Below are 24,499 nucleotides of genomic sequence, written 5' to 3'. Positions count from 1 at the left end.
CACACTGGAGCGGGTGGATGTGCCTAGAGGACACTTCCCAAAGGCCTCTGGGCACATCCACCAGGAAGCCTGTGCTGGAGTTGGTTTGGTGGCAGGGTCTGTGACCCCTCAGGGAGACCCACGCTGGAACGGTCTGTTCCCAAGGGACTGCACCCTATGGATGGGATCCTACACTGGAGCAGTTTGTGAAGATCTGCAGCCCAGGGGAAGGACTCATCCTGGAGAAGACCAGGGAGGAATGTCTCCCATGGGAGGAAGCCCACACCGCAGCAAGGGAAAAGTGTGAGAAATTCTCCCCCGGAGGAGGCAGAAGCGGCAGAGACAACGTGGGATGAAGCGATTGCACACTCCGTTCCCCAAACCACTGAAGGAGGAGGAGGTAGAAAAATCGGGAGTGAAGTTGAGCCCAGGAGAAAGGAAGGGATGGGGACGAAGTGTTTTAAGTCTTGGTTTTTATTTCTCATTATCCTACTTTATTGCCATTGAAAACAAATTAAATTAATTTCCCCAAGCTGAGCCTGTTTTGCCCAAGACAGTAACTGGTGAGTGCTCTCTCCTCATCCTTATCTCGACCCGGGAGCCTCTCGTTGTATTTTCTCCCTGCTGTCCAGCTGAGGAGGGGCAGCGATGGAGCGGCTTGGGGGGCGCTTGGCGCCCAGCCGGGGTGAAGCGGCGCACAACGGCGAAGCCAGTCACAGAATCACAGAATGGTTTGGGTTGGAAGGGGACCTTGAAGATCATCTAATTCCAACCCTCAATGAGCGCCAACTATTATTTGCCACCTGACTCGACAAAACAGTGCAGGGCGGCGTTTTCCATCGCCCCGAGGGCCCCGTCTCGCACACAAGCTGTCTCCGCCAAAACGCCGGCGCTCCGTTCCTCTGCCACTTCAGCCAAGCCTCCTCCCCCGGCAGCAAAGCAAGGAGACGAAGCGACAGCGGGCAGGCACAGGCAAGCGGAGCTGGAAAGGAACGCCTTCCCGGGAGCCGCGGGCAGCGGGATACAATATCCCACCGCTCCAATGAGATCTCTAGCGCCGGCCCGGCCCCCACCCCGCCCCGCAATCCGGCCCCATCCGTCACGGGACGGTGGGCGGGGCCGGCCGCCCGCAGGGAGGACGCTGCGCACTCCCATTGGCTGCGCCCCGCCGAGCGCCGTCCGTGGTTGGCTGCGGCGGCTGCCGCTCGCGGCGCGCGGGCGGTGGCGGCGGGCGGCGGCGGGCCGGAGGTCACTCGGCACGGGGGCGCAGCATGGCCGCAGCGGTGGTGCGCAGGGGACCTGCGGGCTGGTGGCGCTGGCACCGGCGGGTGATGGGTAAGGACCTACCCCTTCCCTCGGCTCCAGTGGCCCCGCTCTGCCGGCCGGGCGGGGAAAGGCCGGGCCTCTCCCGGGGCGCGCAGCTGCCGCGCTGCCCTTGGCGGCCGCGGGCCCTCCGAGCGCCGTACAGCTCCGGGGCCGCCTCCGTGTGCGGCATCCCCGGTGACGGAACCCCCGGGCGGTCACGGCTGGCACGGCGCGCTAGCGCTGCCGCCTTATTCGGGGCTCCACCGAAGCTTCGGAGCGGCTTGGCTTAATAAATGTTTTCACTCATTCGCTTAAAATAGCGTGCCTGGAAATCATCAGAGCCCGTAAAAGCCTCCTGTGGCAGCAGTGACATGTCTGCGGTACCTGTTACCTAGGTTTGGGCTGCTCAGCTCTCTCGGTCACTGCATCCCATTATTTTCTTTAAACCGAAGGCAGATCCAGCGGCACTTCCTCCTGTGTCGGCTCTGCAGGCACTGGTGCTCACCTGTGGTTGGTTCACGGGCAGTGGAAGGAGCAAGCACTGCAGATGTCCTGTTGGTGCAAGCAAAGGAAGAACGTATTTGTAGAACTGGACCTAGACATTTTCCCTTTCCGGAGTCCTGAAAAATCACAGAGCTGTTCCTAAGTAATTGAATTGCTGAAATAAATTATTAAAAATAAACCTTCAGTAGGCTTTTCACTGTCATTTTGATGGCAGTCTGTGGTCGTGTATGTCACTCTGTGGTTAGGCTCCTAACACATAGGTGAAGGTATTTTACTAGCAAAGTAGAAGAAATAGATTCTTTTAAATGGTACATGGTTCTAAAATCTTGACACTTAGGGAAATGTTTCAGGAATTACTAAATTTTTTGTAAGTAGGTAACTTTAAAAACATTGTAACTCCCCTTTAAGCCTCACTTAAACTAATGAATGAAAAACGTCTGACAATTTTGGCGTTATCTTGCAGTGCTCTTTTTGCTCCACTGTCTCTTTTCCACTGATGCTTTTTTTTGGTACCTGTGGTTCTGATGTTGTGATAAGTAATAGCTCATGTACAGCAGGCATGTTGGTCTCATGCTAGTAAAGTTAAATACAGGGGAACTGTTTATGTGTTTAGTACCTTTTGTGATACCACAATTGAAAGCAATAGCTTTCAAGGATTTTTGAACTTTCTGTGCGTGGTAACTGTCAGTTATTTCTGTAAGAGCTTTGAAATCCACTGTCATGGTCAATTTCCAAATGATCTGGTTTAATGTAGGGCAGATGGTGAGGATCTTGTTTCCTTGTGGTGAACTTAGGTGTGAAAAGCAAAGCAACACTGGCCCTTAAAGTTGAAAAATACAGTTTGTCTTTACCTGAAGACTTGGGAAAAAAAACTGTAACTGAGTCTAAGGAGAATTTGTGACTCTCCCGATAAACTTCCATAGAAGAGAATTTCACCCACAGCATTTAAGCTCTGACTTAGTCAGTAGTGACTGTGCTGAAAGTACTCTTGACTCTGAGAAATGTTTATGGGATGAAGGTCTAAGCATTAAGCCTTCTTAAGGGCTAAGCTCAATTGCTTAGTTATGTGTCCTGGCTTCCCCATCTCTAATGCATTTACTAAGTTTGCCATTCTTTTCTTTAGTCTGACAGTTGGAGTTTGAGTAGTGATTTCATCATCTGTCCTGAGTGAAATGCCATCCTGGTGAAGGATTTGTGCCAGCTCTGAGAGCTGTCCAACACCACAGCTTGGCTAGCAAGCAAGCTGCCTTCCTTCTCCTACTGAAGGCTCCTTAGTTACTTGGTCAGTTGCTGTTTGCAGCTGGTGCTGACCATGATGGTTTGTTTTTTCTGTATGTTTATGCTAGAGATTGTTAAATTGTCTAGGAGGAAAATAAAGAGCTGAGGGCAGATGTTGGAGGAGCTTCTTGGATGTGTATGTTTGTGTATTAGTCAGCTGGACAGAGACTGTGTAGTCTTGTGTTCTGCAGCTGGCAGGCACTGACAAAGGTGCTTCATAGAGAGGGTTTATATGACCTTACTTAAAAATATATTTTTGATGGATATGGAGATATCCAATATATTTTTGATGGATATCCCTCCTGGGGACTCTCTGGGGGAGAGAGAAGAGGAGGTTAATGAATTATGGTGACTGAGAAAAGATTTTCTGGTGAAGGGAGATTCATCAGCTGAGGGAGCTGTTCATCAAAGAAGACAGTACCATGCTAGAGAGCAAAAATGTCCTTACAAGTAGTTTTGTTGGAGTGGAGGGGACTTGTTCACTTAATAATTAAATAGTACTTTTGCTGGTGTAACAATACTTTTTCTGACTCAGGAGCTCTGCTTGAACTGTTGAATGACTATCTATGCTCTGGTGCAGAGAAGCTTTGATTCCTAAGCAAGGATTATGACAGAAGATCTGCTGCTCAGAAGTCCAGCACATAACTTAGTTAAGGAATCAAGTGTACACTTGATATTCTTTTTAGATGAACAGTACTTACTACATGATTTTCTCTGTAAGGTATTAGCAAACATTTAATGAGGTATAGGTACAGATAAAAATGATGTATAAGAAGACACTGAGTGTTACAAGATAGCATCTCTGGTTTTGATCAGTAGACCTTTACAGAGGCAAAAAAAAGCAAGTGGGATGTTTTCAATGTAAAGCTGGCCAAATTTAGAGTATTGTAATCATCTTAAATTATTATTTTGGCAGAGTGCACTTCTCCAAATCACTGCATAACCTTTAAAAGTCAGTGACCATGGGGCAATTTAAATTCCATTGGCAAAACTTCTAGGAGCAGAAGGATTCTACCTTTGTACCTTTGGCCTCTCTAACTTCTATATTTCTTCATCCTTTTCCCTCCCAGGATCTAGTTTCAGTAGGGGTTTTATAAATTACATACTGAAGTCCACAAAACACAGAAGCTCACTCTGATCCTTTCTTTCAAAGTAGGAAAGAGAAAAGGGATGATGTCTTCTGTTGTGCTTGTACCTGAACTTCAGATGCTAAATCAATGGGAAAATCTTTCCCTTAGTGGCTCATATTGAATTGTCATCGTGTTCCTTCTCCTTGTCAAGTGTCTTCATGTGTATTTTCTCATAAAGCCCCAAGCAAAACCAGCAGCTTCAGTAGCTGAGCTTACTCTGAGCATCTCCCTGTGATCCTGTTAAATCTCACATATTGAAAAAGAGGATCCAGAGAGGTCGAGAACATTAATATTCACTGATCCAGAGAGATTGAGATATTAATATGAACTACAACCATTCTGATTAGGAATCTCTTATGGGATGAGGCTGTGTGGACTCTCATCCTTGTGCCATTTGGTGAATATGGTTCAAAACAAGTTTTATAAAGCCAAGAATTTAGTAATATAGTTGAAATTATATTTTGGGAATTACTTGTTTTTCAGTCTTGTTCTTGGCCAGTTAGAGTACAAGCACATTGGATTTTTTCCAAGTCTGCTCTCTGTGCTTCTACCCAGCTATTAGTCTCTTTTTGTTTGATTACAAAGAGATGTCCTCAGTTCTGCATATTATAGTGCTTGTGCAGTCAAGTATGTGCAGTGAAATCAGGGCAGCCCTGGAAGTGGAATTCATTCTTGAAACTGTAAGACTTGTTACTTTGGGAGATAGTGTAAAATGAAATGTAAACATCTGAAATGATCTAAACTTGTCATCATCCAGGTTAAAAAGAAAACTGCTTTCAGTATCTTTATATAAAGCTTGAAAAGACAAATTTTAGGTCATTGACAGGCTAGGTATTCTAAAGACAGGATTGCAATCTGTGCGTTTCTGAAGTTACTCTTCTAATAGTTGCATTTTGTTCAAGAAGAGACATTTAAGAGATTCGTAAACCCTTGCTGATTTTTTAAATTAAATTGGTTTTAAGGTAAAATTCTTGTGAAACTGCACATTAGGCAAAATTTTTCTATTGTAGGCTGACTTTTCAAAGCAAAACATCTGTATTTTATCTGTATTGACCATAAGCCCCAAATTTGGTGAGAGTGTCATAACTGGGTCTCCTCATCAATTGACTTTTCATAGGCATGAGATCTGCAAGCACATATTCCCTGAAGAGAATAATGAAGAATCATCTGGGAAAAGCCCAATTTCTTTGGAGTCGATATAGTTATAGCTGGTTTTGCTCACAATTATCTTGATTTACAGATTAATCTGTATTGCTGTTTCTGTTCCCAGGGAAGGAGAATTAGTTGCACATGGTATCAGTGATTATTTTAAAAGTAGATTCTGTTGCTTCTCTTCTGATGTTCTGACCTCTCTTAGAAGTTAAGTGTGGACTGGGCATTTTTCCAGCCATGTGATTGCAGCAGGTTACTCTGGATTTTATGGTCAAAGTAAAATGGGATCAATACCACAGGGACAGTTTCAGCAAATGCTTATACAGTTGATGGGATTAGTTAGCATACATGATGTGGCTTTCAGAATATCAGTCCTTAGATGTTTGAATTACAATTATTTCAAAACTGAGTTTGTACTACATGTCAGATGCTAAAAAGTGTCAACATATGTGAGCTGGACATCACATTTTGTGAAATCACCTGTGGAGGATCATCTAATGGGAAAACATGAATATTCTTTTAAAACATCCTCTTTTTGGCAAATCCCCACTGTCTTAAGTAGTCATTTAAAATATGCCATGCATCTAAATGTAGTTGGTTCAAATTTAATTGAAAACATCTCTGTTAGATCTGTGATCTAATTTAATCAGTCTTCTAAACCAGTTTTCCTCTGTTTGAGTACCTGGAGGTCTGAATATTTTTCAAAATGGTTAATCAAGTTATTTGATTTTCAGGCGTTTTATGTAATACTGGGCTGTGAAAAGTTAAGCCAAAATAAAGTCAGAAGCTGACTCAGGATTTGAACTACTTCTCCAACAGTCCCAATTCCCATGGATTTGGATATGTTTTAGCACATAACAGAAAGTGGTCTCTGATTCATGGTCAGACAGCGAGACAGACAAAAGGAGAAAGAATACAATAACACAGAACTTTAATAGTACTGGTCAGCAAGTTATCTTGTATCACAGCCTAACTTTTGCCATGCCTTTTTGGGGATACTGCAAAATAAAAATTTTTAAGGGAGGCCTTATATTAGAAGAATGTGTTCATTTCATGGATATTTACCTTGTGAAGAGCTGCCTTAGAGGCACAGTGTAAATGCACGTTGGCACGTCACTGCAGTTTAATTACCAGCTGAAGTCTTAATATTAAGATGTCATGACAGTCTTGGAAAGTCATCAAAGCAAAGCAGTCTTATGTAACATTGTAGAGAAAAAGCAGGCAGGTTGCAGAGGAGGAGTGAAAGTAGCATGGGCAAAATGTCCTTCTCAATTCCCTGCATGAAGATCAAGGCAAAATTATGTCTGTTGAGGCAGGTGACCAGGTTCTGAAGCAGCTGAGATCTCAGATGTGATGGATGAATCAGTGAGATTTAAGCAGATCATGGCTGAGTCTTTTAGGCTGTTGTGAGTGATAGGCATCACTGCTGGTGCCAGCACTGATAGCAGAAAAAGGTATCAAGAAAGTTTTCTGAAGATGCTGAGTTTGAGGTGATGGTTAGATGTCCATGAGATAGTGTGAGAAAAGAAGAGGTCAGGATAAAAGTGAATAGTCTGCAAGAATGAGCCTAGGTATGATAGTGAGAATTATTCTTCTGATAAGGTTACTTGGAATTCACAGAAACAAAGAAAACAAAGGTTTGGAAGAAAGGCTTCCAAAAGCCTTAAATCTTTAAAGCTAGCTTAGGTTGCTCAGGGTGTTCTAAGGTTGCTAGGAGGATGGAGGTTCCACAGCTTCCCTGCATTGCCTCTTACAGTGCAGAACCTTTTTTCCACATCAGGGATGCTTTTCTTATTTCCAGCCAGAATTTCCCTTCCTGCAGCTTTTGGCCATTGGCCCATGTCCCATTGGAGTGTACATCTGTGAAGAGTTCAGCTTCATTTGCTCTGTAGCTCTTCTTTCCTCCCACTCCATAGGTAGTAGAAGTCTGCACTCTTGGCTTCTCCCAAGCTCAGCAAAGACAGCTCTCTTAGTCTCTGCCCATAGGCCACGTTCTCCTGCTCCTTGGTCATATTTATTATTTGATGTTTGCTGGACTGTCTGCAGGTTGATCACATCTCTTGTGTATTTGCTGTATAGAAGAATGACTGGTTTTTTTCCACCTCCTGCATCTGCTCTTGCTGATGCAGTGCAGAATGTCATTAACCTTTTGCTGCAAGGATGCACTGCTGACTCATGCTCAACCTCCAGTTGATGGGAGTCCACAGGGTCTGCAGAGCTGCCAGCTGTCTAGCCAGTCAGCAGCCTCTAGTGACATCCCCTGCCCCAAGTACAGGACAGAAATTTGTCTTTGTTGAACTGCTCGAGGCCTATTTCTCCAGTCCCTCTGAATAGTAGCCTTGCCCTGCCATTTTTCAGACAGTCCCCCCAGTTTGGTGTCACACATGATGTTGCTGAGGGTGCTTATTTTTAATCATCAGTCTTTGATGAAACTTTTAAACAGTTTCAGTATTCACCCGTAAAGAACATCATGTGTAGCTAGACTGTTGCTAGTCTTTGAACTACTGATCACTGTTATTTGAGCCCAACACTCCAGACAGTATTTCTTCCTTCAGGCAGTTTTGCAGTCCCATCCAGTCCATACTTTCTTCATTTGGCTACTGGGATACGAGAGGAGGCTGTTCTGAAAGCTTTACTGAAGTCAAGGTAAATAAGATCTACTGGTATTAAGGGCTAGAGAAAGAAAGATGCTTAAAACCAGGGCTTTGAAGCTCTTCAGGAAGTGGGAAGCTTTGATCTAACTAAAGGAACAATTTTAGATTAGTGCAAACGAAGGACTGGGGAAGATTGACTCATAGAAACAATGAGAAGAAGATTCTAAGATGATTGTTATGGCTGATGATGCTGGTTCAGGCTCTTTGTTCATTTGTTCCCTGGTTTTGACATGTAGCACATCTTAAAAAAGCAATGGGCTCTTTTCCTGACTTATCTCAGTTTTCACTAAGCATTTTCCCAGCGCAGATTTATTTGAAATTGTGCTACTTCTCTAGCTATGTAATTGCTGCAGGCATCTGTGGAAACTGTCTCAGACCAAAGTTCTCTCAACAAACCTGATTTATTAAATGTGGCACTTCCAAAACAGTGCTGCAGATGAAAGAGCATGACCATTGCTGGCTAAGAAGGAGCTTAAAGTCAGAAAGACTTTAAAATGATTAATCAAGTGTTATTGGCCTAGAGAGGATTCTTTGCTAAGCATTGAGACCTCTTAGAGTCTCGATCCAGCTTAGGCACATTTTCTGTATGTGCACTTTAGAGCTAGAGTATTTCTGTAGTTAGCTTTGTTTCTGTCTGCTTAGTTGACACATACTTTAGTGTTTATTCTGCATAACTTTTTCCTTTGTTGTAAAGGAGAAAGTATTTTATGTAATTGGCAAAGAAATCTAGTCACTGTCAAATTGTGTTGCCTTTGGATTTGGAGTGTTTAGAGTGATGAGACAGTGATTGCAGTAGATGAATGCCTGCAATGCTGCTCCTATCCAGAATTTGATGCTCACTAACTTCTGGGAGAAGGTAACTGACTGGAACTGTAGTGTTTTCCACAGGTTGTAGGTTAGGCTTTATAGTTCTGTCTTGGTAGTACAGTAAATAGAATACAGAGGTTATTTCTGTAAATATTTTCATAATTTTTTTAAAAACTATATTTTATTCTCATTTTCAGTATTTAAACTGTGGTTGCATGGCTTAAAGGATTTGCCATGATGGAGATTTGCACCTTTAGGTTAGTGGCTTGTACCTGATTGCAGGATCAGAGAATCTGTGAGGGGCTGCATGAAGTGGCAGCCTCTGTCTGTTTCTAGGGAACACATGCTGCATCCCATGGCTGCAAGCAAACTTGCAAATAAAGAGTCTGTAAAATATATATAAAATTGGTCTTTGCATATCCAGTTTAGAATTTAGAGACATAATAAAACACAGACAATCCTGCATATTTTAAGTCTACTTTCGAGCTCTTCTTGGATCTTAGCTTTAAGTACTGTATTTTTTTGAAATGCCCACATTTTCCTAATTACAATAATTTTCTTTGATATGTAGAAAAATCATTGTGGGATGGTATTTGTGGCCCAATGTATGCTATAATTTAAAGTTTAAATTATGTAAAATAGGATTCACGTTGCTCTGTTTTAAAGCATAAAAATGTTAAAATAATTGAAAACAGATTATGTGGTAGCTTTTAGTATGTCATTGTTGTATGTCAATCCTAAATACAAATATATTGATGTTTATTGTTTTGAAATCAGTGTGTTCTAGGACTATGGCTTCCAAAACCCCGGTTGGATTCATTGGGCTGGGTAACATGGGAAATCCAATGGCAAAAAACCTGGTAAAACATGGATATCCAGTTATTGTGTATGATGTCTTCCCAGAAGCTTGCAAAGAATTTCAAGACTTGAGTGCTCAGGTATAGTAATAAACTTCTTTATTTCAGCAATCGCTGTGTGTGTTGAATGGTTCTTGCACGCAATACAACTAAATAATCTGGGTTTTTTTCTTGGCTAAGATCACAATCAGAACTGAAACAGCACAATAAATACAATCTGAATCTGTGAGGTTTCAGGTAGAGGAAAGATATGATTCTATGCCAAGTAATTTTCCTTATGTTAGCTGGAATTGCTACCTTGTCAGACTTCTCTAGCTGTCTTTTTCCCCCCACTTTTTATGACAGTAGGTTGATGGCCTGTTCTATCACCTCCTGCTTTCTCCTGCTTCCTTCTCCCCCAGGTCTAGATGGCCAGTGGGCTGCTTTTCATCTGGTTCCTGCTTTGACCTTTTCAGGTTAAATGACCCTAGTTAAAAATTCCTGCTGGCATAGCTGTAAGGGTTATAGGGACATATGAGCTTTCCTGCTGCTTCAAGGTGTAGTCCTTAGGGGCAGGGGAAAAATCTAATTATTTAAGTGCTTATTCTCTTGGAGGTGAGGAAGGATATGCTGAGAGAAGAGGAAGGAATGAAAAGGAAAAAGGAGGGAAGGAAATTGATTATATTAGGGAGCTTTACCTTCCTGCAATATACCCTGCAAAATCTTGGCCCTGTTCCAGCCAGTCCTATTACTTTTCTTAATCTGTTAATACCCTCAGAGCCCCATTCTCTCAGATGGTTGTGTCATTTCTATGTGTCTGTAACACATTTAAATGGTTCTGACATACTTCAAAGCTGTCACAATTTAGACAGTTGTGGGCAAATGGATACGTGCTTAAAACACAGAAAAAAGGAGTGCAATGCAAAAATAAACCTGTCATGTAACAATGCAGAGGATAGAAGGGAATTTTGCAGCAGTGGCAAGGAAATTTTAGGTAGGTCTAGACAGAGGAACTGTGTGCCTTGAAGGTCTAAACTGTTGAAACTAATTGCAACTGTTTTAAATAATGAGGTAAGATCAAGATTCCTAAAAGATAAAATGATACCACACAGCTGTTAGTAATTAATTGCAGCTTGCCTTGAATAATTACAGAATCTTGGCCTTAAGTGGGAAAGTAAGTTTTTCACCTCTCTTCCTAGCTCCCATTCCTATTTTGTTAAAGCAGCCAAGAGCCTCAGGCGTGAACCAGGCATGTCTTGAGTAAGACTGGGCAAATGGAAGAGATTGTTTTGAACTATTGGTTGTATTTTTAATTCATGTTCTGCAGTGGGATCTCTTTTCTGTGGCTGCCCATGTTGATAGATTTTTGCTTTGTAATAGAATCCTTGGCATTCACTGCAAGACGTGACATGTGATAATAAAGGTGAACTGTAATGCCTTTAAAAATAAAGTCCAAGGTATGTTTTAAGATCATAAATCACTGAGAGAATACATGGCTAGGCTTAAATACAAATAAAACACATTTAAAGAAAATATGTGAACATAACTTCCTCTTCTTGATCTTTAGGTGTAAATCCTACTCCAGCACTTTTTGCAGGAATTGAAAACTTGTGGGTCCATGGGGCCTTGTAGAAACTGCTGTAGAAGGAACACTGGGCTCTAAGGGCTGCTTTCTCTTTGGTCTGGCTGTAAGGGTAAAACCATCAGGAGTGTTACAGAAGTGAAATGACCCCAAGAGACAGTAAACTTAGTCAAATGTCCATTCTTTTAAGGCCAGTGCTGCTACCAAGGTATATGGTGGATGCAGGATGCCTGACCATAAATCTGCACAATCTGCTACTCCACTTTCTTTAGCCACTGAAGTAAACAACTGGGATGTGATACATGTCAGAAAGTGGCCACCCACCTGCTAAAGGTGAATAGTAAGAGGAAAACTGGCTGAGCATGAGCATATGGAGCCACTTGGGGTGAAACTTGGAGAAAGTTGGAAGGCTCACACAATGGAGTAACTGCGTGTCACACTTCAGCTTACAGGTCTTTGTATCTAAATCCTATCACAGATTTAGAACACTGAGAATGTTACTGGAGTCACCTGATGCATAAAGCATCATAAAAATAGAGCTTTCTTTAGTTTACAATAAGAATGCCATTTCAGGCAAACAATAATTAATTGACTTACTGTAAATATAAGTAAAACAAAATAGGGAAGCAGTTTGGAACAAATACAAGCAGATGCATGTAAGGGCAGTACCAACAACCAGCAGTATGCAGAAAAGTCTCTCCTATCCAGTTACATACTGCAAAAGTTTGCTTAAACTAAACAAGTATCAGAACATGTACAGGCCTTGGTGGGCTGCTACTCTGAGCTAGTATAGTCTATGTTGATAATCAACAATTAGTGTTTGGTCTGTTTTTTAAAGTTATGCACATATTCTTAATGATTTCAAATGCTTAATGTTTTGTAATAGCTTTCAAATCATTCAATAGCTTTGCTTTTGAGGCGGAAAGTCCCAAATAAAATAAAGGTTTTATATGCTGCTTACTGAACCAGGTAGGTATATTTTTTCAGGCAATATTATTCATATTTGTTAATAGTACCAAAAGGCAAGAGTTGTCTGTTCCTACTTTTAATTCCCACTTTGTTTTGCTACTTACTTCAAGGTAGCAGAAAGTTTTTCCTTTGTATGGTTGTAGAAGTACTGTCCCAGTCTGCGTACCTTTTTAATCTAATTTTCTTCATGTAAAAGGCATCTTACTATTTTGAAAGACATGGATAGAATAAATGAGCTCCTGTTTAGATGACTTCTGTACTATATCTTCTTTGTATCTGTTTTGCTTAAGAATTATTTAAAACTGTAACCAAAACCCAGCTATCTTCTATCTATGTAGCCAAGCAGAAATTTGAGGCTGATGTACTGTTTTATTTGTGTGCCCAATGTAGTATATTTTTCACCTTCTGGTTGAAAGATGCAAATGGGCCACTGAGTCTTCAGCTGATACCCTCCAAATGTCTAAGAATACTGGAGATCATAGTTTCAAATAAGAAGACATAAATAGATTCAGGTTCCAATTTCACACTTCCTCTCTCCACCTCTAATAATACACATTGAGAACCAAACCAGATATACACAGAACTAAAGACTAAGGTGTCATACTTCTCTTTAAAGAGGTGGGTTCTCTCATCTCCAGGGAGGCAAGTCATAAAATCAGCTAATCAGATATAGAAGGTTTGCTGCTTATAATTGCCTTGTTTATTCCTGCTAACCTTTGTTCTTTAAACTAGAGCATGTTTCCTTTTGTAACTGTGTGGTATGCCCAGCGTTTTGTGCAGTATTAACTTATTCTTTCAAAACAAAATTTGCATGTTTCTCGGTCCCATCCATGCCAGTTTCTTTGTGTTTTTCCCCCAAGAGCCTTGTTCACTGACTATGTACAGTCTTCCCTTCTTCTGTTCAGAAGTCAAATGAAAATCATAAAGTTTCTTATGCTGAATCCCAGAAGTCCTTCAAGGTGTAATTCAGCATTAATTACAAATGACTGAAATTAGATTTGATCCTTGTGGGCTAAAGATAAAATAATAAGCTGTATGTTTGTTGCTATTTTTCCATATTGGAAATTAATGGGAAATTGGGCTGTTAATGTGTTAACAATGTAATTTTAAAGAAATTTATTAATTCAGACCAGTAGTGGACAGAAATCTTACTGGTAAATGCCTTCCAAGTGAAACTCACAACTTAGCTGTCAATATTTCATTTGTTGCGTATGTATCTTAAATACTATACTGCCTGCCTCTGAAAGTGACTTCAGAATGGTAATATACCTTTCAAGTTAGGTATGATTATTTAACAACTAATACCTAATAATATATTTTGAAAATTGTTCCGATCTTTTTCGTGAAGGATGCTTGAGCTGACAGTTTTCTGTTTTAAAAATGCCAATTGTAATATTTTGAGAAACATAAGTTAATCTGATTTCTTTTAGGGTGAGGCTCAGAGGTGCATCCAGTAATTTTTTTCTTTTTTCCTCAGTCTTCGTCTCTCTTAATGCCATATATAAGACAAAGAAAAAAGTGAGATTTTTGTAATCCTTTCATGTTGTCCCTTCTTAGAAACATGGTAGAGCAATATTTTCTATAGATGCAGGGTTTGTAGTGAATTGAAGATTTATGAATGGGTTGATGGGATGAAAGCATATTCCCTTTAGCAGATGTTGTGGAGGAACTTCCGTGATAGGAGAGCAGTTTTTCTTGTGTTTTCTTTTTTTTTTTTTTTAATAGTTTAGTTGTGACCAGTGCATACTAAAACCGAACTCATGAAACATGTCTGACATCTCTTTTTCAGGAAGTGTGTAAGCTTATATTGTTTGGGGTTTTTTTTCTTTATAAGGTAATGGAATCCCCAGCAGACGTAGCAGAAAGAGCAGACAGAATTATTACCATGCTGCCTTCTAGTCCCCATGCAAAAGAAGTTTACACAGGAAGAAATGGAATTCTAAAGTAAGACTTTTTGTAGTTTGGAGAATTTACACTTGTACTCAAGGTTTGTCTGATGATTGCTGTTGTTGTAACTCTTCTTGTGCCTTCAGGGCACTTAATTCAATGTTCTCTGTTCTGTCACTATTGATATTTCTAATTATATAAGTTCTCTCATACAGTGCTGCTTTTGATTGGTTTTTGGCTAAAGTCTTTATTTTATTTTCAATAGAATAATAATTTTTGTGCATTTCAGGCAACTTAACTATTATCTGCCTTTTCAGTTGCATGGTTCTTTTGCCATAATCTAATGTACTACACTCAAGTACAACTAGAATATTTGTTGGCAACAATTATTTGCTCAAATACTATTTTCTTTACCTTGAAATCCTATCAATTAAATGTTCTGAAGAGACACCATTGTGTCTTATGTTGTTAAAGTGTATTTACATAGAATAAGTGACAAGACTTTCTTGATTTCTACTCTTATCTGTTTATCACACAAAACAATACCATAAGATTTTGTTTAATGTGAAACAGTGTTTTTTAACTTTTGTGGAGGGATTTCCACTGAGCCTTAAATCCATAGTTTGCAGAATTCTAATGCTCAGAGTTTTTGAAATTGCCAAATCAAAAAGTAAATATTATTTTAAAATCTGTTCTGGCTACATGTGTACTGCTCTTCACAGGCTGACTAAGGATGCTGGATACCTTTGAGGATCGTGTAGGTTCTTAACAGCTATCCAGGTTAATAAGATAAAGGAAAAAACATAAAGAAGACAAAAGTACATTAGATTATCAAAAAATGATGATGCCTTTTTAGGTATTGATTGTACAATATTAAGATGCAGTGATAAGAAAATGGAAGTAGAAAAGAGGGATTTCTGTTGTTCTTGCTGTATAAGAATAGTTGATTCTTTCCCTTATTGTCTGTAGTTTAATTCCTCATAAGGTTGGAGTGAGGAGATCTAAGTATCTATAGCTTAGACCCTTCAGGGAAGATGGGTAATTGGATCAGCTAAAAAAGCTCGGGAAACAGCTGTGGGAGAATTGCACCCATGATGGCAGTGGTTTGAGGAATGATTGGCTGTACATACTGATACAGTACTGCCAATAAATCTCTTGAGTACATAGATGTGGGAAATCCAGCAGGAAACAGAGGATGTGGAAAGCAGTCCTGTACTGCTGCAGTTTCTCAGCCTTTGTATTAAGAGAAGAAAGTGTAATTTGGCAGTAGTGAATAATTGTGGCTCTGGGTGACTGGACCTTGCTGACTGGTTTGATTTTCATAATTTTCTGACGTTTTTAAAGCTTTACACAAGAAAATATCAATAATGTGAAGTGTTTAAGGGTTGAGTCAGTCATCCCACTGTGTTACCAAGGAGCCTGTGCCACCGTGCCTTCTTCTGAGCATTAAGGGGAGATGATGGAGTACCTTATCTGCTATGCTGGTTTTTGTTTGCATGTGTTCAAACTCACTGCAGCTGCACAAGGGATGAGTTATGTGTATGTGGAACTGTTTGACTCTGGAGTTCCAGTAGGGTCACAATGTATGTATATATTGAGAGACTATTTCCAGCAATCTGGGTAATTCAATTAAGTGAAATCCACTGTACTGCCAACAGCATGCAAGGTGCAGTAGATCTCTTTACCTGTCACGAGTATCTTTAAATGGGACACGTTTTTATGACTGAAAAATTCTGGTGTTCGATTTCATGGTCATTGCTGGTCAGGTGGACTTGAAATCATGGTGCAATTCAATGGAAAGAGGGATAAAAATCAACTTTTTTGTTGTGGAGGGCATTAAAAAAGTTAACATTTTTTAAATTTCAAAAATTTTACCGTGGTTTTTTATCAAATAAAGAGCTTTCTGTGATCTACAGTTTGAAATACAGATCTGCCTAAATGTATTGGCTATCAGTGGGAAAACATTTTTCTCCATGCTTCACTTCAAATCTTCAGTTGGCTTTTGTGGTTTTAGTTATGGTCTTTATGTAGAGCAAATTGTAGAATGATTAAAATAATGCAATCAGACCATTCTGATATAAGAACTTAAGATACTGTATATATAAAAAGAACTTTTTATTGTTATTTATTAAACTTTAGGCAGTATCAGCAGTTGCTTAGAATGCATCTTAGGTGATCTCTATAATATATACCGCTCAATTTGTGTAACAGAAGATTTTCCTAGTGCAACCTTTTTGTGTAAGTTTTTTTAATAGTGTTTAGAAGAATATCCTTTTTTGTGTTCAGCTTTTATTTAGCTTTGAGTGGTTCAAAACTGCAGTATACATACTAAGCAGATCTTGCTCAATAAGGTTTAAAACTTTATGTTTACTAGTGTACCAAAAAATGTCTGCACCTTTGTCATGCTGGTGGAAGCCAGTGCCACGGTAATAGTTGCAAATATCTTCTGAAATAATAATGATAATTATAATTATAATAATAAATCTTTATTTTAGGAAAGTGAAGAAAGGCTCATTGCTAATAGATTCCAGCACTATAGATCCAGCAGTTTCAAAAGAATTAGCCAAAGCTGCTGAAAGTACAGGAGCAGTTTTCATGGATGCCCCAGTTTCTGGAGGTAAGACTTCATTAGCAGTTTACCTCATATTGGACAAGTTGTCTCTTTGTTTGCAGTTTCAGTCACCAATTTGTACCCTTGTTGCTATAAGTTGCTTTTCTTTGCTATATGTACAGTATTCTGATTTGTTGTTGTTTAATTGCATTACAGATATGTATAACAGGAGTATTTTTAGGATTTAGGTGTACATTTTTGTGTTATGCTTGGAGAAACAGCTTTCTTGGGTATGGTACAGTGGTCCTTTTAATTTAACTTCTTTCATAAAGTTGCATTTTTGTGCAGTTGCTCACATTCCTTTACCCTCCATCTATTTCTTCCTGTTAGGGAAAAACTGGTTGTCATTAAGCAGTTCTGCTGCTTTTTCATCTTATATTCCTCACTTCATTATCTTCTTTTTAATTAAAAGAAGATAATGAAGTGAGGAATGTAAGATGTCTTTATCAAAAGAAATCAGAGATTTGTCTGGTTTTATAACAACTGACGAATGTGGGCGATAATTGTCTATTCTTAAAAGTTGCTAACTATTGATCTCTGAGTATTTAGTCTCTTGTAAGAAATAATACAGAGCAGGAAAGACTTCTCAAATTGTGGACAGAGGAGAGCAGAAACATAAAATTAATGTTTTGAAAACAAAACCATAACTAGTCCTTTCTATTGTTGAATTCTTCTCCAAAATACCTGAAATTAGAAGGTGAGGAAACCTCATTTTATGTGTGACAATCTTAAGGTTTTTACAGTCCGGTCTAAAAGTTAAGGTAACTGGCATTTTAAGAATTCATTATTTTCCTGATGAATATCAGTGATGAGCAAAAACTAACAATCTGTTTAATTTTCAACTGGGAACTAAGGCAAGATTTGACTACATACTAGAAGCCAAAATTTTCATCCAAATTCTATTGTGAACAGAAAGTAGGCAGATCCAGGTAGGTGATATTGAAGAATATAATGGAGAAGACAAGATTCTTGCTTCCCAGCCAGAATGTTACTTCTCTTTTATAAAGCTAGATAGGTAATCAGCCTGGGAAGAAAAACCACAGAAAAATTGTATTGTGGGCAGATTATGTATCTCTCTGATCCTTCTTTTTAAACACAGCATGGCCTTTTGCTTATCAGTTGGGCAATTCTGACCTACTTCTATGTTGTTTTCTTCAATCCCTTTCTGCCAAGTTTGTTATTTTACTGAAGGAATTACTTACCTTTTAGAAATGTCTATCATTTATTTTTATCTTTAAGTTTTTGGTGTAAGTCTGACTATAACCACAAAGAAGAAAAGGAAAAGTTTGATTCCGAAGCAACTTTAGTTGTTTAGGGGTTTTTGTTCCCTGAGAAGATGGTAAGGCCAAGACAGAGTTAATGTGATAACATATAGCTGACTGGTATGAATACAGATGGCTTTTTTGGTGTTAGTGGTTTATCTGAATGGTGACTAGTGTCAGTTACAGATTGAGGGATATCCTGTATAAGGGGGAAAGAATAGACTTAACTTTCTAGTCCTTAATATATTTGTGAAGCCCAAGGAGTGCTCTGTACAAATCATGTTTAAAGTGGGCACTTGCTAGAAATGTGGAGAAGTTAGGTCTGTTGGAAAAAACCTTTAATGCTATGCTTTGTTATTTCCATCTTTCAGTACCTAACACATCAAGTCTTTGGGGTATTTTTTTATGTCCTGACTGCATTGTTGGCCTTCAGACAAAACACTAAATGGAGAAGTATGCTCGGCTCTCCAGAAATTGGCAGGCACTATGCTGTTGCTGTGCAATGCAATAGAGTTGGCAGGAATTTCAAGGAGAGGGTTTGTGGGACATAGGGAGGAGGAAGAGAAAGCAGCATGCCTGAACTGTCCTCTTTAGAGCTATCTGTTTACTAGCTGTTATTGGCAGACAACTCCACTTGTGTTTTTAGGTATTTGGGTGTTGCCTGATGTTAACATTCATTCACTGTGAACAAATTCACAAACTGAATAATATTTTGAAAATTGCTTGGTCTATAAACTCTAGGGAGAGAGAGCAGTGATTTTAATCCTGTTCTGACATTGCAAATGAATAATCTTTGGGCATAACATTAGGGCCAGATTTTAGTGGCTTGTTTGCAGTCTTGCCCCCAAAAGATTCTTTCTCTTGATCTTTTTTCAGATGGGCCTTCATGCCAACTTAATGCTGTCTTCTTCATATGATTGGCCTACAGCATTTACTTGCAGCTTACAGTCAGGACCCATTAAATAGGAGTTGATGAATCAAGTCACTATAGTATTATTTTGTATTAAGTGACTTCAGAAAATACTTCTCATCCCCATGGTTGCATGCAGATTATGCTGCTAATGCTGTCTAGAGATAGCAATCGCTTTAGCCTGGGATTAGGATCTCTTGCAGGTCCACATGAGAAAGTTGTGTCATGGTTCCCAGTGCTGCCGTGGTTTGTGACCTCTTTGTGAGCATGGGAGAAATGGAGAAACATCTTCAAAATCCATGTTTGTTTGTTTGTTTGTTTGAATCTAGACAGGAAAATTATCTCTTTGCAAAGTTTGGGTTCTTCATCTTGGTATGTATAAAAGTATTTTAAGGCACACATTATCTCAGAAGCATATTTAAAACTGACTCCTGTTGGCACAAGATTCTACTGGCTAAGTACAGGATCTAAATTTAGCCTTCAAGAATTGTGTCAAATTTGTCCTCCCACTGATTTCAGTAGAAGTATGATACAGATTCTCACCTCATAATCCAGAGCTAATTTCACTAGTGGCTTTACTGACTGCTGTAATAGTTCTCTCTAACTCAGTCAGTATACAAGATATTAATTTCCTAAAGTACATTGGCTAATTTTTTTTTTTAATTTCTAATGTAATTCTTTCTATGTTGTAAGCATTGTTGGTGTTCAGATACAACCTTTTCAACTTCTTTCCCCTTCCACTGAGTATTAAAATTTTATCAGCTTTGTATCTGCTCAAAGTACATTGTAGTGCATTCTACTGGAACTTCACAAAAAGATGTGACAACTTGATTTGTTTTTCTGGTTTTGGAGGTATGAAAAAAGATTTTCAACTCTTTTATAAGTCTGGTTTCTTTAAGATCTGATAATGAAACTTTAGATCTTCCTCCTGACTGTATCCTTTAGACAAGAGAGTAGTCAGTTAAAAAGTCAGACTGCTAATTGTTAATAACAGCTGTCATATAGAGAACTGTAGTCATGCTAAAATGGTAATAAAGAGTAGAATAAAAGATTTTTTTTTTAGAAACTGTGCATTGGAGGTGGCTAGAAGAGGTTGTAGTTTCTATTCCAGCTGTCATTTCAAACTGCTTCATCTTAGAGTACTGCTTCCATAAACTTCAGGTGATCATAAAGTGATGGAAACAGTAGTAGTAGTAAGACTGACAAGTTAAGACTTCAGGTCACTGATAATGTAAAGTACAATATGAGTCCTTGATGGTTCATTGCAGATTTACTCCCTGCTTGGCCAGATCTCTACTTAATATGGAGCAAAGGTAAAAAAAAAATCTTAGAAACACTCTGAAACACTCTGGAGATACTTTATTTTATTTATTATATAAAGAGCAATATATTTCAGGATACCAGATTTTTTTTTCCTTTTTCTTAGAAAGGGCACTTTCCTAATATAGGAGAAGCGAGTTATGTGTTTCTCTTACTTGAACATTGAAGGCACTTTGTGCTGTGCCTTTTCCAAGGGGAGCAGAGGAGCTAAAACTTTATGCACACCAATATTTGCAAAGATTATTTGAAAGACTCCTTCAGACTAGACTAAAAGATAGGAAATACAAATGAGTAGTTCAAACATGGCATCTCTTAGCTTGTAAATTCTGTTGTAATAAAGATGCATAATCAATATCTTTGCCAGAATTAAACTGATTTAATAAACCTGTCTTTGTTGGGGAGCCTTGGTAGAGCTACTTGAACTGTCTTCATTAAGTTGTGTCTGCTTTTTTTCTTTAGCTTTGTGCACCTTTAGAGAAGTGCAATCTTATGACTTCATGGGAGAGGAAAAGTTGGTGGGTTAATTCAAAATCTCTAATTTGAGACATCATGTATTTTTTAATAAACACAAAGAATGAAATAAGGAATGTTCTGAATTCAGTGGTATAGAGGTTTGGTGTGGTTTTGGCTTTCTGATCTGGTAATGCAGTGATTGGATCTGTTAGGATCCTTGAAACACTATAAAGATAGAGCAGGTTCATGAATTTAGAACTAATAATTCTGACCTATCCCACTCAATAGTAGGTGTTCTTGGCAAGAAAAAACATCTAAATGCATAGTAGTATTTGCTCCATTATAGATTCTGGATTTATGTTTTTATGCTTTATTTTTGAAGCCCAAATGTGTGTGCTCCGAATGGCCACGATGTTCTGTGTTCCTGGTACTGAGCATAATACTTTTACCTCACTTGCTTTGCTCTTCCTCAGTTACTATAGGCCTTGTGTATTTTTTTTAGTTCCTGACATCTTTCTTAATTTCTCTGCTTACATTTTTTGCTGAATGCATTTGATCATATTCATTTTTTGCAGAGTGTGTGATTTAGGGATGGTAGTAGAAATTACAATGTACAACCTTAATACTAAAGGTAGTGTGAAAAATATTACAAGTTCTTCTGAAATTTAGATGAGAGAAAATAATGCAGAAAGTAACTGATGACAAAAAAGGGAAGAATTGGCTGAACTGATTTAAGGAAGCTGAAATGAGGATGAAGAAATATTTTGAAATCTGAGATACGTAAAAAGCTTCTGATTTCTGATAACTTATGGTTTAAATTGTATAACAATATTTGTCTGTCAAAATAAAACTAGTTTAATAGATCACTTTTGTTGGAGAGAAGAAAGAACTGAAGATCTTGAAAATCTTACACATTGGTAAGATGTATATTTTGACACAGGGAGGGGAGGAAGTATAAACCTTGTGCAAATATCTCTGTTGGCAGCAGCTGCTGTTTCAGAAGAGTTGGGTAGTATGTTTACTTATGTGCTGACTTTGCAAGACTATTTTTCTTCTGTAAGCCTATTATGCCTTTAGCATTCTCTATAAAATAAAATAAAAGGTAGCAGAAGGTAAGAAGGAATAAACAGATTTATTGAGAGTCATCTAAAAATGTTCACTGGGGTGGAGACAACAATCCTACAATGACTAAAAGGGTGGAATAAATTATTTTATTAAAGCATATTGTATATTTTGGCAACAAAATTGTGTGTAGTCTGGCCAAATAGTGACCAATGTGCAGAGAAACATATCTGTCTCCATTTATTCGAAGGTGTAAAGATGAGTTATTCAGGCTGGCTCAATGGGACATAACCAGGAATAATAGGCTGGAAATCATTAAGGAAAGAAAAATGTGTGCCGTGTCTACCAGGAAAAATGTCCTAACGACATTCTTCAAACACTGTGGAATAATTTCCAAAGGAGATGGTTGAAGCCAAATATCTCAACATGCTTTAAACTGTACTGGGCAAAGTGCTAGGAACTATTCTGTAGGGAAAAATCTACGACTGGCAGGAGGATGGCTACATGATCTAATCGGTCTTTTCCATCTCTAATGTCTACAATCCTGTTGTGTTCTCACACATGGTGTTCAAAAACAGTTAAAGGAAAACTGTCCAGATGGAAGTTAGAAATCCCTGTGGCACTCTTTGAAAAAGAGTAAGGAATAACTGCAGAGTTATAGCCAACATTCCTTTCTCTCAGTAAAAATGGTTCTAATATTCACGGCTGCATGTGAGCTGTTACCACATTCCTAATAACTGCTCTGTTTGTTTGTGGATACTTTAATGCTAGTATCTGCCTCTTCCTGTCAAATGTTCTGAGATACCCAGAGTAAGAAAGATCTATAAATGCCAGCCTGTCATAAGTCCTAGAGAATAAAAGTTAATTTAATATAATTTTTTAATTTTTGATTTCTTCTTCTAGGGAATGTTTAAAGTTAAGGGGTTGCAGGTGGTGTTTGGGAATGTTTCTGGAATGAAGTGATGACTTTGAAGCTTTATACTGAGTTTGTTTTGGTTTTAAACATTCGTGGGCTTCTTTTTCTCTCTTTTTGTTCTTTCAATCGAGTGCCTTGTTCAAAGCGTGTATTTTTCACGTAGCCAAAACAACCTAGTGTGATTCCTGTGCTTTTAGGATAGTGGGGATGATGAGCACCAGACCTTAATAATCCCCTGACTCCATATGAGTCCTGATTCTGCACTGTGCTGAATGTGGATGGTGCAGATGTCAGCAGTGAGCGCAGCACCAGGCGCACCAGAGCGGGAAGTCCGAACTGGAAGGCGCTGCACAGAGCAGACTGGGAGTGCCCTGTGCCTGCGCAGTGCCCATCACCATGGGGATAGCCCCACCAGCTGCTAGCCTTAGAGGTGCCACTGGGAAAATGCACTTTCCTCTGAATCTTAATAAAAAGCAGTTGTACATGTAATTCAGTGTTGCCTTAAACAGATTTTTTCAGTCTGTGTGTGGAATTCTTGTTTGTTGGAACAAAACCTAAAAGCCCACAGAAACCTGACTAAATGGTTTCTGCTGGGATAGGGTTAATTTTGTTCCTAGTAGCTGGTACAATGTAATTTTTTTTTGTTTGTTTTAGAATGATAATAAGGTTGATAACACATTGATGTTTAGTTGTTGCTAAGTAGTGCTTACTTCAAGGACTTTCAGTTTCCCATGCTCTGTCAATAAGGAGTTGCACACCAAGCCAGGAAGGAGCATTGCCAGGACAGCTGACCTGAACTGGCCAAAGGGTTATATTCCTTTGCATAGAACTCATATATACATATGCATAGAACTCATAGAGCTCATATACAGCTCAGTATGTAAACTGGGGGAATTGCCTGGGAGGGGCTGATTGCTGCTCAGGACTGGCCTGGACGTTAGTCAGTGGAGCAACTGTATTGTGCATCACTTGTCGTTCTTGGGTTTTATTTTGCTCTTTTTGTTGCCTCCCTTTTCACCACCATTTAAAAAATTTTTATTGATATTATTGTTAGAATTATTATATTTTATTTCAGTTATTAAACTGTTCTTATGTCAACACATGGATTGTACAATTTTTTATGTTTTTCCTCTCCATCCCACTGGGGAAGGGTGAGGGGTGAATGAGCGAGTGGCTGCATGGTACTTCTTTGCCAGCTGGGGTAATCACAACACTTATTTAAATGAACTGGGCCACTGAAGACATGGCACAATATAGAATTACATGTTTTATTTTGTCTCTTATTCATCAAGGGAGATCTTCAGATTATACACTAGACATGTGGAAAGAAACATTAGCATCCTAAGTGTCTGAACCTTAGGACACATCTTAAGTCTTAGGACACATTTGTGCAAACTGCTCTCTGTTGTAGAACACTCCTTTCAAGGCCCTTTAAACACTTAAACTAAAGAGCAAAAAAGAAAAGAAACAAACCCACATGGAGTAAATTTTGCAGGCAGGGACAGCTAACCTTGTCTAGTAGTACAGGCTTTTGAAAGTAGATCACTTGTTGATCTCCTAAATAGCTGAATCCAGGATGAGTAGGAATGAAAGCTGATCTTCTATTGACCCTCATCTGGATGTTGCTAGTATTCTGGGTTCCTTGTGTTTAATTTTTAAAGTCGTAGTGATGAGTTGGCCAAGTTTTGGGTTTATTTATGACAATATTATCCTATGATCCGGAGCCATTCTGAGTCACTGGATCATTGCAGAATGTTGCCTTGTAGTGGAGGACATCTTCATGTTTTGAAAAGAGTCTTAAATTGTGTGAATAAAAATGGGGAGAATGTGCAGCAGAAGTAATCCCTCTGCACTTGAAACAAATACCTGAAAATTATTCCGT

The 24,499-nt window shown here is 39.1% G+C and overlaps 1 protein-coding gene across 1 annotated transcript in view; it reads left to right on the top strand.

The window, feature by feature from the left end:
• The first annotated feature begins 1,164 nt into the window (after positions 1-1,164).
• HIBADH (3-hydroxyisobutyrate dehydrogenase) overlaps positions 1,165-24,499 on the top strand; it is an 85,889-nt gene continuing 62,554 nt past the window's right edge. The window contains exons 1-4 of the mRNA XM_071429249.1: positions 1,165-1,314; positions 9,587-9,747; positions 14,031-14,140; positions 16,579-16,700. Coding sequence (XP_071285350.1) covers positions 1,251-1,314; positions 9,587-9,747; positions 14,031-14,140; positions 16,579-16,700 — 457 coding nt within the window. The 5' untranslated portion in view covers positions 1,165-1,250. The remainder of the gene's footprint in view (positions 1,315-9,586; positions 9,748-14,030; positions 14,141-16,578; positions 16,701-24,499) is intronic.

This window comes from Agelaius tricolor, unplaced genomic scaffold (genome assembly GCF_023055355.1).
Source record: "Agelaius tricolor isolate 1412-34295 unplaced genomic scaffold, bAgeTri1.0.p SCAF_6, whole genome shotgun sequence".
Classification (NCBI taxonomy): Eukaryota; Metazoa; Chordata; class Aves; order Passeriformes; family Icteridae; genus Agelaius; species Agelaius tricolor.
The sequence above is the reverse complement of the archived record's forward strand: the minus strand, read 5'-3'. Positions and strand labels throughout refer to the sequence as shown.